This window comes from Panthera leo, chromosome C1 (assembly GCF_018350215.1).
Source record: "Panthera leo isolate Ple1 chromosome C1, P.leo_Ple1_pat1.1, whole genome shotgun sequence".
Taxonomy (NCBI): domain Eukaryota; kingdom Metazoa; phylum Chordata; class Mammalia; order Carnivora; family Felidae; genus Panthera; species Panthera leo.
Genome location: NC_056686.1, coordinates 160522455 through 160536202, shown reverse-complemented (window position 1 = coordinate 160536202; position 13748 = coordinate 160522455). Strand labels below are relative to the sequence as shown.

General features: G+C 42.3%; 1 protein-coding gene across 6 annotated transcripts in view; it reads right to left on the bottom strand.

Moving 5' to 3' along the window:
• RAPGEF4 (Rap guanine nucleotide exchange factor 4) overlaps positions 1 to 13748 on the bottom strand; it is a 291851-nt gene that overhangs the window by 54074 nt on the left and 224029 nt on the right. For 5 of the 6 annotated variants that reach the window (XM_042949147.1, XM_042949152.1, XM_042949149.1 and 2 more), the window contains 5 exons: positions 11724 to 11784; positions 9903 to 9979; positions 9316 to 9462; positions 7172 to 7287; positions 912 to 1000 (listed from right to left, as the gene is read on the bottom strand). In XM_042949147.1, the coding sequence (XP_042805081.1) occupies positions 912 to 1000; positions 7172 to 7287; positions 9316 to 9462; positions 9903 to 9979; positions 11724 to 11784 (490 nt within the window). The remainder of the gene's footprint in view (positions 1 to 911; positions 1001 to 7171; positions 7288 to 9315; positions 9463 to 9902; positions 9980 to 11723; positions 11785 to 13748) is intronic. The other variant, XR_006205530.1, reaches the window with a different exon arrangement.

Sequence of the window (13748 nt, the reverse complement as noted above, 5' to 3'; positions counted from 1 at the left end):
AACGATATCATAACTCTTAACACTCAGGTTCAGTGGTGAGATTCATCTCATTCATCCTCGAATCTCTGTGTCTTAGTCAACAGGATTGTTTCACTGTAAGGTGGTATTATGAGTTGAATTTTGTCCCCCCAAAAAGGCAGGTTGAAGTCCTAACCCTCAATACCTAAGAATGTGACCTTATTTGGAAATAGGGTCTTTGCAGATGTAGTTAAGAGGAGGTCATTAGTGTGGGCCCTAATTCAATATGCATCTACGAAACAAGGAATGCCAAGGATCGCTGGCAAACCACCAGAAGCTAGGAGAGTGGCATGGAACAGACTCTCCCTCACAGCTCTCAGAAGGAGCCAATGTACTGTCACCTTGATCTTGGACTTGTAGTCTCCAGCACTGTCAGACAATAAATTTCTATTGTTTAAGCCATCTAGTTTGTGGTACTTTGTTATGACAGCCCTGGGAGACTAACAGGTGCTGGGAGACTAACAGGGGGCAGCCCAGGGTCCAAGCCTAAGAATCTACAACCACAGACAGAATCATTTAACTCTCAGCTGGAACAAGGTTGTGCCTTTTAGGTAGACAGCTTCAAATTCCTTATGGAAATAGATAGGATTTGAGTTATTAACTAATGGATGTCTATGAAAGTCTATTCTTAATATGTATAAGACTGAGCCATCTACAAAGGACAGACAGAATTTGAGCAGGCAGAGGAGGGTCCGAAAGATTGTTCCCTGACTCAGCCACGCAGGAATGCTCTTCTAATGTTAATACACATAACTCTCCTCTAAAACTGTTTGGATACACATACTGCGAATGAATTCAGGATTTTTGTTGTTGTTGTTATCTTTTTTGTTTGTTTGTTTTTACAGTGCTCTGCATGGATTTAATGGACACACAAAACTGTTCTCGGTGTTTACCTGTTGCTTCATTTAAAGCTGGCTCAAGGCGTATTGTTTCTAGAAAATGCTCTAAAATTTTTTCAGGTGTTCCTGACATCACAGTATACCTGGATAAGAAATAAAAACATCATCAGTTTTTCAAAAGTGGGCAAATCATTAATGAATGACTTTTCACATATCTAAGTTTTTTGTGTGTCTTCTGTTTTGTTTTCGTTTACTTATTCCTTGTTTGAGTCCCAGAGAACCATTGTGACTTAACTTATGGCTCACATTCTCCTTATGGTAAGAGAGACCATGTACCTTGCCAAAGCCACACAGGAAGACGATGAAAAAACCCTTCACAAATTGAAGTAGTTACTAAAACGTTATTCTTTTTTCCCTACATGGAACTGAAGTAAACTTGGAGAGCGGCTCTAGCAGGCTGGGAACTGAGAAGCTTCAGCCTTGCTCCAAGGGGAATGGAAAGGAACATGTAAATCACAGGGCAGTTCGGGTCAGGCAGGGGGAGCTGGCGAGGGCAAGTGACAGTAAACTAGGTTACCCATATATGGGTTATTTGTAGCACAATCTCGGTCCCACATTGGATTCCCCTGCCTATTTCTGGAATGCTCTGTCTCTCCCAACTGTACACTGGTGTGTGCTTTGGAAACACAGCTAAGAATAAAACAAGAGAAAGGAAAACAAAACCCCAAACGCCACTGAGCAAACAAACTCCAGTAGCATCTGGATAGGAAATAAATCAACACTAGAAAATCCATAGATTTATTTCAACGTAAAATGTATATTATTTGGGGTAGGGTGTGCTAGTCATTATTTCAGAAGATCCATCCGTGGGTTTCATCAACCAACAGGACAGGATTTATTTTTTAAACTGAATGTGGGCTATTTCAAAGTCATATCGAAGATGGTAACAAAGCAGTGAATGAAACCACAGGCAAAATACATTAAGGTGATCTGGGCACTCCTATGCTAAAACTCAGACTTTGCTTTTCTGCTTGGAATTTCACATAAAGCAAAATGATGGGAAGAAAAACAACAATGAAAACAAATGTTCAGAAAGCAGTGGTATGATTCGGCTCCAGGAGGACTCAGATTTCTTTGTCTCCTCACCAACACTCTTTCCTTGCCTGTTTGAGACCTTGGAGGAAGTGTGCTTAGATTCCAAGAACATCTCTAATGTATTAATCCTCAAGGTCTTAACCTCCTGCCTGAGGGAGTAAAGAAGAAGCAATCCAACATATAGCCCCATGCATGTGAGAACAGAGACTGAGTGAAACAACTCTGGTATTGAATGAGTAGCAAATGGACTCTACCCGGATGGTAAGGTGACCATTAGTTAAGACTATTCTATGTGTGCATGCTAGTGTGTGTGTGCACTCAGGACCAAAAAGAAGCTGAAGAGTTAAATCTTTGAGGAAACCTGACTTTGGAGCCTAGAGGAAGAAAGGGGGAATAGGAAAAAAAAAGATCTATTTTAACCTCAAAAATATCACTCCTTTCTCAAAATAAATAAGGCAAAAGACAAGGGTTTTACCTCTCATAGGCAATGGCTATTTGAGGAAAGGAGAGGGTGTATCGATAATGGCCTTGTACACTTAAATGGAAAAAACCGCTGAGTTCATTCGATAATTCCTGAAATACCTGATCCTTGGATAGTACTCACTAGGCAAGCTGGAAGATGGGTGGCATTGACCACATTAATAAGGAATCGGGCTGGAGAGGGCATCAGCATCTGTTGAGTATTTCCTACGCCCCAAACAGCTAGGTGGGCACTGAACAATGTCGTCATTGCTTATTCCTGCTAGTTAAATATTATCTTCATTCTGCAGATGGAGAATCTGCTGGGCAAGGCGAGGCAGCAGGCCTATGGTCACAGAGTTAGTAAGTGCCAGATCTCTGCTGTGAGCCTCGTCTGGCTTCGGAGCACAAGCGTGTGTCTTGTGGCCCGGCTCTGTCTGTGCCCCAAGACGCTTGGGGCAGAGGGTATGTCTAGGTACCTGGAGCTCATTCTGAAAAGGAACTTGTTTGTGTCTGAAAACAAGTTTTATTTAAATAAGATGATAAATACATTACACAGAACACCAGTGACTTGTATTTGGCATGGCACTGGGCAGTCGTTGCTAGCAGGCTGTAAGCTTTCTGGCTGGTTACATGATGGGTATTTATTTCAGTTTGAAATGTGTTCCCTCCTCAGAAGTTTAACTCTGCCAGGTTGGCTTAACATTCTGGTGTTCTTGGTTCGGACATCCCTTAGCTAGAGTATTTATGTCTGGCCACAAAGAATGAAGACCGAGGGGGCAAACCAGATTTCCTATCACCTCCTTAGAGAGAAGCGACATCTCTGCCCACCTCGTCAGTCTCAGACACCAGGAGATCTTGCTTTTGCTACCAAGGGCTCCCTCTAGTGGTACAGCTGCTGTGGCTGCCTTAGCCCATCCTCTCCCTCCTCAGCTCCACAGAGGGCAGTGCAGGTGTTGATATTCTTAGGTCACGGAACTCTGAAGAGAAAGGGCCAGGGAGCTTCTGGCCAGATGTAGCCATCTGTGAATTTGTAGCCCTGGGCTTGGCTGAAACACCATATTATTGCTTTGTTTCAGGCTGGACACTGCCAGACACCCTCTGCTTGACCTCTGTTTAACTGAGGGACTTGAATCCCAGACAGCACGGCTTTTTTCAGTTTATTTCGTGAAGGAGCTATTCTAGTCCAAGTTAAAAAGAAGCCCAAATTGATTACATTATCCAAGCTGTGGGCTTTTAAGCCTGTGACAGAAAAATCTGTTCCTAATGCCAAGTCTGGAAATGAGGACACTTCTATCTGCACCTAGAACAACAACGACAAAGGATGGAGGGGAGGAGAACCTAAAAGAGACTATCTTTCTGCAAACAGGATGGACCTGAGCAATTGGGTGGTTGACAGTCTAAGGAAAAAGCAACGCAGTAACTAAAGCAGGAGCAGTCCCTTTAAATTCTCTCTTTCCTATTAGAATCACATAACCACACAGCAGAAGATAACCAAAATGGTAAATGTTTGAGAGCCTGAGATAGTTTATTCAGCATGAGAAACACTGTCTTGATATTGATGTTTTAATATCACACTCAGAGTTGAGTGGCTTGGGCAGTCAGGCAGCTTTGAAAATTTAAAATGTATACATGAAAAACTGTTCTGGATTTCTCAGGGGAAAAGTTAATCAGAAAAATAACATTATGGGGCACTGGGTGGCTCAGTTGGTTGAGCGTCCAACTTTGGCTCAGGTCATGATCTCACAGTTTGTGAGTTCAATCCTTGCATCAGGCTCACTGCTGTCAGCGCAGAGCCCGTTTTGGAGCCTCTGTCTCCCTCTCTCTCTCAAAAATAAATAAACACTTAAAAAAAAAAAAAGAAAAGAAAAATAACATTACAATTGGCACCAATGTGATGACCCTCTTTGAGTTCAAAAGGGATGATTTCTGAAAAGATGGAGGCCCTATATGTTCCTGAATTTAAAAAAAAAATTTTTTTTTAACCTTTATTTATTTTTGAGACAGAGAGAGACAGAGCACGAATGGGGGAGGGGCAGAGAGAGAGGGAGACACAGAATCGGAAGCAGGCTCCAGGCTCTGAGCCATCAGCCCAGAGCCCGACGCGGGGCTCGAACTCACGGAACGCGAGATCGCGACCTGAGCTGAAGTCGGACGCTTAACCGACTGAGCCACCCAGGCGCCCCTGTTCCTGAATTTTAAGTCTACCCACAGACATCGTTGTTGGCATATTGTCAAAGTTATCCAGAACATCAGGCCAAAATTCACTTACATGGTGCCATGCCCCCTTTAACTCTGGTCTGGCAAGAGAAAGCCCGACATGGAAAGAGACCCCTCGAGAGAATGACTTTTTCCTCTTCAGGGAGCTGATCTTGCCCAGCGCATTATTTTGTGCTGACGGATATTTCTTAAAGGGTGCGCTGTGAACATGCACACGTTTTTGAATTATATAAGAAATCTGGATCGGTCTACAGAACACAGAAAAGGAGATGTAACGGAAATCAGATCCAGGCCTAAAATAAACTGAATACATGGGCTTCTCCTCTTCTGTTCCCTTTAGTTTGATTTCATAAGAAAATCTATATTTGGAAGGCGCTCTGAATGGACTATGTTGTAACAAGCAAACGCTTTTGATCATTCCCCCATGGTATGAAGAGGTGAAAGAAGCGGGGCCTCCGGGGGACTTCTTGGTCAAATGTTTCAAGGTTAAGGAGAATTTTCAAGGCTTACTTTTTCAGGTGGCAAAATTTTCCTGAGACATCTGAGGCATTATTAAAGAATGCAGATCTACACTGTAAAATGCTCCAGATATATTTAAGCACACTAAAGAAAATCAGTGGGGAGGGACCTAACCTTCGCATTAAAAATATCTTCATTCTCGTCTTCCATGGGCTGAGCGGATAACTGTTGAAAACATTCATGAGAGAACATTTTCAAGAATGGGTAGCAGTGGAAAAAAAAAAAAAAACATGAAGAATTCTGGATGGCAGTTTACAGATTTGGAAGTGAAAGAACAGTTTTTTATACGGTCTGTTTCATGTCAGCCCTTTTGAAATATATTGGTTTGCAGTGTTTACATGATAGTGTTGAGGATACAGTATTTACGTACTGTATATTGCCATAGTAAGCTTCATGGCTGAAGGAAGAAAAGCATTGAAGTTGTCAGCTGCAATTGCTGCCAGCTTTACCATTACAACCTTTGTAATCCTGGGCAAGTAGCTGGCTTCTCTGAGCCTGCTTTTTCCATCGGTAAAAAGGAGTGTGTAGTCAGGATTAGATACAACACGCAAACTATATTATGGCTACTCAATAATATTCTATTTCTTCCCACCTTCTTTGAAAATACGTTGATTCATCCAGATGAAAATGTCTGAGCTTTGGGCTTTGAGTCTAAACAATAAAAATTCATCAGTTACCGTGAGTGGCCTGATTAAAGGGAACACCCCATTTGTGTTGCAAACAAAGGAAAATTACTTGGGATGCATTCTTTATCAACAGATTATTTGGTGACACTTCTTTGGCTACAGGATTGGTGTTTTTGTTATTCTAAGATTGAAAATTAATCTTTATTTTAAAAACAAGATTCTGCAATCTTTCACAATTTCTTAAAGCTACATTTCCTTGTTCTCCTGTCTTACTATTCAAGTGTTGGTACATTTGATGGAAAAAAGCCTCACGTAAGAAGTTGCAACAAAAGGGACGCCTGGGTGGCTTAGGCGGTTAAGTGTCTGACTTCAGCTCAGGTCATAATCTCGAAGTTCGTGGGTTCAAGCCCCACGTCAGGCTCTGTGCTGACAGCTCAGAGCCTGGAGTCTGCTTCGGATTCTGTGTCTCCCTCTCTCTCTGCCCCTCCCTTATTCATGCTCCATCTCTGTCTCTCTCCAAAATGAATAAACATCAAAAAAAAAAATAAATAAACAACAAGAAAAAAGAAGTTGCAACAAAAGATGGAATGGGATATAGGCATACTGAAAGAGGCTCAAGTTAAATAGAGAACCAAAGGGCACCTGGGTGGCTCAGTTAGTTAAGCATTTGACTCTTGATTGTGGCTCAGATCGTGATCTCACAGTCGTGAGATCGAGCCTCGCGTTGGGCTCTGGGCTCTGTGCTGGGCATGGAGGCTGCTTACGATTCTCTTTCTCCCTCTCCTTCTCCCCCTCCCTGCTCTCTCACTCTCTCAAAACAAACAAACAAAACAAAACACCCTGGGAGCCTAAGAAGTGAGAAGCGAACACCCTTTTGATGTTAGCAGTATTGAGTACAGATGAGGCCAGATGGATGCTTCTAGACTGCAATCCACAGACGGTCTTATATTTGAAGTCTGGGTTCCTGCCAAAGATGCTCATTCTGATAACAAGATGAAAACACTTCTCAAGAAATCCTACATGTGAAATTCAAATACCAAAGGTTCTTATCACCTCGGGGCCTACCTATCCTCTGTGTGGCCTGGCACTCCTGTTTCCATTGTTCTCGCCGCATTCTGTTCCAAAGCTATCACGGTTGAACACTGTATGCAGAGAGTGTCCTTAGCGTAGGGGAAGAGTATCCTCTGAATTACTCCAGGCAGCACCAAGCTCAATGCAGTGCCAGAAATGGATACATTATACTCCACAAGATGTGTGATTAGTCAATAGAGAGAAAAAAAGTCACACACACTGCCGTCTTCCACAAAAAAGGAGAGCATGCTATTGTAGAAATGATGATACCATGTGAAAAGGTTAATCATAGTCTGGCAATTGCAGTGTTGGATGCAAACCTACTTTTGCTGAGGCTGTGAGTTTCCTTGATTAGAAGCCCTGTTCCCTGCTGGGACCTTCTCCAGCACCAAGACATCTTGGTCATGTTCTTTAAGTCTGACTGTATTCGCCTCAACGTCCTGCAAATACAAATTACACCACATACAGATGCTGCTGTTTTCTCAGACAATGAAAAAAATTTCAAACGCTTCAGAAACTCATTTGGTGCTTGTGATGCTAATTGTTGCATCTACAAATTAAGTCATTTTCAAAGTCAGGGCTGGAATGGTCAGAGATAGGACCAGATGAGGTTTGAGGCATATGGTTTTAAAACTCTGCTTTTACCCCAGATTCAGAAAAACAACCGGGTAGAGAGGAGTGTGGTTGTACTGTGAGAAACCTTTCAGAGAGGGTGGCATAACGGGAAGAGAGGGGAGCAAGTACACTTATCCTTAGAAAAATATGTGGCTTTCTTCTGAGGGCGTGTCATTTTCATAGGCATGCACCTTTTCTCTCTCATCGAAAGATTCTGTTTATTTTTTTAAAAAATCAGCTCGAGGGGCACCTGGGTGGTTCAGTTGGTTAAGCGTCTGACTTTGGTTCAGGTCCTCGTCTCACGGTTCATGAGTTCAAGCCCCACATTGGGCTCTGTGCTGACAGCTCAGAGCCTGGAGCCTGCTTCGGATTCTGTGTCTCCCTCTCTCTCTGCCCCTTCCCCACTCATGCTCTGTCTCTGTCTCTCTCAAAAATAAATAAACATTAAAAAAATCAGTTTGAAATGTGTTAAAAACATTTTTCAGTTATTTTGAATAATTTTATAAACCGTATCAATGATAATGATCCTAACCTGATTCTTTTCAAGAATTTTTTTTGGCTAAGTGTAAACTCCATGTGGTAAACTTCAAAGAGTTACTAAAGTTTACCTCTAAATTTCAATGTCACTTGAACAATTAAATTAAAAATCTTGACAGACTTTTTTTCATCATTTGGTCCCCATTTTAAAAGAGATAACAAGTCAAATTCCGTGAGGCATTTTTTTCCTGTATTATTCAATGGTATAATTTTAAATTTAACTTTTTTGCATTAAGGGAACACATTTCTAAGACAAACTTTGTTGTCAGAGTCTTGTCCCCAAAGGCAAAGGCTTAAGGCCGTGTGAGAATAGGTGTTCATACATAAGGAACGGAGAATGACATTGTGAAGCATCATTAAGTAACTGCATTTAGAACTTCAGGGTAGGATAGAGAAAGATGCTAAGGCTGGGAGAGACAGAGAAGAGAGTGTGCTCTGTGTAGGAAAAGAGCAAAATGACCCTAGAGGAAACAGTCTCCCAGAGTGAACTCAAGCTGGGGCAGGCTGGACTGCAGGCCACCTGAGAGGTCAGGGCTGACGGGACACTGTCATCTTCCCCAGTAGTCCACAGACAGTCTTTCTAGGGGTTGTGTGTGTGGGAAGACCAGGGACCATCTCTTCTCAACCTCACCCACTCTCACAAATACTTTATTGAAGAAGCTTTGAGTAGACCCATCTGCAGAGCCAACTTTAAGTGCAATTTCACGTCTCTGTCACCCCAGTTATTCTTCGCCTACCCGCTAAAGTCTGAAATTCCTTTAGTATGAATCAAATTGACATGAAGCACTTGAAAATGCTTGATTGGAGTAACCATGGGTGACGTTAATTCCCACTAAAATGTAATCACTCAATAAGTGAGGAGAGGATGTGATAATACAGGAAAGCTTCAGATTTGGGAAGACATAGGAGGTGGAGACTAAGAAAGTCTAGGATGGAGAAAGACCTGGGGAGTGAGGTAGGAAAGGACACAAAAGGGCAAGCCTAGAATTTCCAAAGAGAAATGGCTCAGACTTTGGCATTTGGCCAAGGCAGTCTCTAGATTTTTTTTTTTTTTTTTTAATTCTCATGGGCCAGTATGGGTGCGTCCAATTATTTGGTGTGGCACACGTGCCATATTGGCAGCTTTACTGGAATATCACCCTTGGATCCCAGAACGCACACCAGCACATTGAACATACCAGGTTTAGAACCAAGGCTCTTTGTTCCTAGAGCATTCAGTAGTCACAGTACCGCTCAGTTAATACCACACTCTGATCTTTGCTGGTCTGGCAAAAGGAAAAATGGGATACTTCTCAGCCACACTGCCTTGGACTCACCCTCAGGATCCGGTTGAAATCCTCCTTGTCCACTCTTAAGAAATGGCAATTATCTTCTCGCAAGACGATAGAAGCAGCTCTTGGGGCATCGTTCACTAGTGCTAACTTGCCAAAGTCATCCCCCTCATGCAGGGTACAGACCACACCCTGGAGGGAGCAGAACATTCAGATGAACAGGATCCCTGAATCTGAGCAGACAGCCACTCACCTCATGCCACAAGACCCCCTTTACCCAAAACACTGTATATATAAATGGACTGCGCCAGGGATGCCAAAGGAGAGTTACAGAATTAGATTATAATGTTTTATTTTTCTTTCATTTAGTAATATGGGCTATGGCCTAACTAAAATGTACACATTTAATGTATTTATTTTAAATTGATACAACATCTATAAAGAGATGAGCCCCAGAAAGTTCAACTCGAATGAGTATAATAATTTAGATAATCTGTGACTGGAGATGCAGTAATGTCTTTTCTACACCGAGTAACAATGTTGTTGCAGGTTTAGTTGTAGCACTTCAATACTTAGAGCCACACTAGTAAATGGAGCATAATAAAGTTTCACGAAGAAAAAGATATATATACCTTGCCATAAATGACTACATTCACTGATCCTTTTAGAATAATGTACCAGGAGGTGCCTTCTTCCCCCTGGTTAAACACTAGACACAAAAAGATGAAAAGACTTATGACAAGAATAGAAGCACATCAATATAAATTATAGCTTATCAAATCATCATTTTTAAGTCCCCAGAATTATACATTTACTCCAGAAGGAAAAAAAAAAGTCACTGGCAAATACTAACTTATTCAGGTGGAATGGTATTTCCTTTTCTATAGAACACGAAAGAAACATAGATACCACGTACTTGCTAGGCTCTAAAAGGTATGGATTTACTATTGAGCCATGTGCCAGGAATCCATTTCTTAAAGCGATAAATACACTTTCCCCCACAGTCCATCAAAACTTATTACGCTATCGAAAATAGTTTTTAAAAGTAATCTTCACGCTAGTGTGTGAAGTTTGAAAACGTGCAAATCAGCACTACATATTGTTTATGGATATGTGTCTATATGTTACTAAAAAATGAGTTGTGATAACACTCACTGCACATAGGGTAGGAATTACCTTGGGGAGGGAAAGAAAACAATGAGATAAAGGAAGGAACAAAAGGGCTTCATTTGTATCTATAATTTCATTCTTTAGAAAATATGAAAAGATAGTATCATGTCCGTGTTTGATGAAGATAAAAAAAGGTGCTGGTAATAATCTCTATTTTTTTTGTTGGAAATACTTAAATATTTCTAATAAAATGAAAACAATCAGTAAGTCTGAATGAAAAAAAATAAATGAGAAGTTAAGTCATCAGTGATGATAAAAATAAAAAATCTTAAAGTGAACCATTAAAATGTAAAGAGAAAACATTCTTCCTAAAATTAATATCCATGTTAGAAATACCACTATTGATGACTGGAAGTAAAACATTTTGAAATGTAATCTTTATAACACTTTTTGCTTTTACGATTCATGTTCCTGCTTCTTCGACTAACACAGTCTGAAGAAAGAACAAGATTTTCCAAAGAACCTCTCTTGAAAAGTTAACAGGTGTCCATTTAAAAAAGCGTCTTATGTTTCACTCGATTTAAAAAGTGTCAGTTTAAATGGAACAATGTTTTTCTTTATTGCAGAACTTTGAGAACCTTAGTATGCTCAGGTGTCTTCTGACTCTCCAAGGGAGATTAGAGAAAGCGGCCTTTCCTGCCTTGAGTAGACCAGGAGCCACGTTTACCAAGAAGGATTTTGTAGAACTTGAGGAAAAGGATGGCTTAAACGATTCTGTTCACATTCACTAATATCAAATTGGAACGTCTTGCTTCCAAATGCCCTCACAGAACTAAACAAGTTGGGTTCTGAAGAGATAAGAATATATTAGCACTGCATTGGTATTTGGGGCAAAGAGTTTCTCTCAGGCTCAGAACTGGTAGAGCAAGTGAGAGAAGAAAAACCAAGCAGGGCGATTTGTCACTCTAACTAGGGATCTGGAGAGACAGACTTGTTCTCTGAAAATCAAATTCAAGTGAAGCTGCGTGAAAAGGTCCTTGTAGGGTCCTTCCTGAAGAGCAGTGACTTCACCGCACCCTCTTTAAATACTGCCTTGAGTCAGCAGGGAGCCAGTGGAGACTCAGTCTGGCAACTGCTACCAACCTGGGTCCAGAAAACCCTAGGGCAGCATAATAACAGGCACATGCTGGGAATAGTCGCGAGGCTCGAGAAACCGAACTGCCACATCATGTCCTTCCAGGTCTGACTTGGCCCCCCAAGAAGGAAAGCATTTGCAGTCAGGTTCCCATGGCATATGCTCTTGAGAAGCTCGCCAGGCACAACGTCCCATTACGTTTACTTACACACGGTTCCTCCTTTGGCATGAGACTCAAAAATGAGAACACCTGCTAACTCTCGTTTCACCTAGAAGAAAAAGAGAAAGAATTGGGAAAGGCCAGATTGGGGGGTGGGGTGGGACTTGTTCTCCTGAGCAGTGCTGAATGTACCCTTCTGTTCACACAGCCATTTCCCACTTTGCTAGCTGCTAGTCTCGTCTAGAACCACTTTCACCAAATTTGCCACTAGATTCACTTATTTTTGGGAGAGCATAAGCAGGGGAGGGGCAGAGAGAGGGGGACAGAGGATCCAAAGCAGGCTCTGCACTGATAGGCTGACAGCTTGATGCTCAAACTCATCAACCGTGAGATCATGACCTAAGCTGAAGTCGGACGCTCAACTGACTGAGCCACCCAGGTGCTCCTACCACTAGATTCGTAAGGCTCTGACAAAAGCTATCTTATAAGCTAATTCATTCAAAACAGTCTCCCCAGAAACCATTTAAAACGTGGCTTCACATGTATGAACTAGCTAATATCTCTGCCAGTCTTCCATCTTGGGTGGGAATATCATCGGACCCTGCTGCTATGAGAGGGTCCTTGCATCACACATACTACATCACCACACACACACTGGAAAATTCAAATGAAACTTCAATGTGCGGGCAGATTTATATTCCTACATAGCTAATTGTTTTAAAATCCTAAATTATGGTTGCAAATCTTGGCTCTAATTCCCTAAGAACAAAGTGACCTCAGAATTTCCCCCAGTGCCTGGGTACCTGGGGTTTGAGCTAGAAGAGGAGACTCCCCATAGTCCTTTCAATTCCACCACGCTGAGCAAGTCACAGCAGGGGTGTGCTGGGGACCTGGAGTGCAGGCAGGGAAAAGGAGTCTCCCCTCACTTCTGTCTACAGCATGAGCTCATGATACCTACAAAGTGCAGGGGCACCCCAGCTGAGGCGCCCAGGCACTAGACCTATCCCCACCTCCCACGGACAGAGTGAGGATGACAAGGGCAGTGGTATGTGGGAAGGGTGGCTGGGCTAGACTACACCCCTGAATGCCCTATGTAGGTAGGTGAGCAAGCTTCTGGACCCACAGTAGTGCAGCAGGAGAAGGATGGGAAGGCAGCTCCATCTGAGTTGAAGGGGGAGGGGTTTGGAACCCTTCTGCTTGGAGCTGTGGCAAGTGCCTCATTGCTCTCGGCAGAGACCTGACCTCTGCCCCCAGAGAAAGGACCACAGACATTGCTACCATGCATGTGGTAGCATAATGCCAGCAAGTAAGCTGGGAATGAGAGGCAAAGCAGGTATGTAGACATTGCTGAGGGGCCTCAGAATATGATCTGTGAATGTTGAAACAACTTCTATTTACTATTATTATTGAATTATTAACATATAGGAGACTTGTGCTACCTGGAAAACACATTCCTATATTTCTTCTATAGGAGGATGTATTTCTGTCCCTATTCAGAGCCAAATTTCTGTCCACTGCCTTCCTAAATAACCTCATCATGTAAAAGTTCAGAGTCAGACATAGCCATTGGGCCATTTTTCACTAATGGGCCCTGCTACCGTGTCCTAACATATCTGAGGCAATGTTTCCTTGAACCTTCTGCTTCCTTCTCCATAGGGCAGCACACCTGGGCAAAGCCGGCCCTGTGGGCCAAGACAGGCCATCTTGATTTTTCTCCTTCCTCTATATTTCATGGAAGGGTCTCAGAGTTCCCCTTAAGGTCTGGATCTTTTGTCAAAGTGCACAGATTCCAAGATTCAGGTTTTGAAGAATGAAGTACATTTTCCAGTCTTACCCACTCACTCATACTGCTTCAGGGTTTAGGGTACATGAACAACTACTAACAACATGGTAACACTTGATCCCATTTGGGGACTATTCTTGAGTGTAACTTCCTTTATGTCTCATGAGAGAGAGTAGGCATGATTTATGAAGAATTCAGGCATTCCTTCACCACCACCCCCATGCCAAAATACACTCCTTCATTGCTAACAGTGCATTCAACACCTCCCCTTCCCGAGCATGCTCAACAAG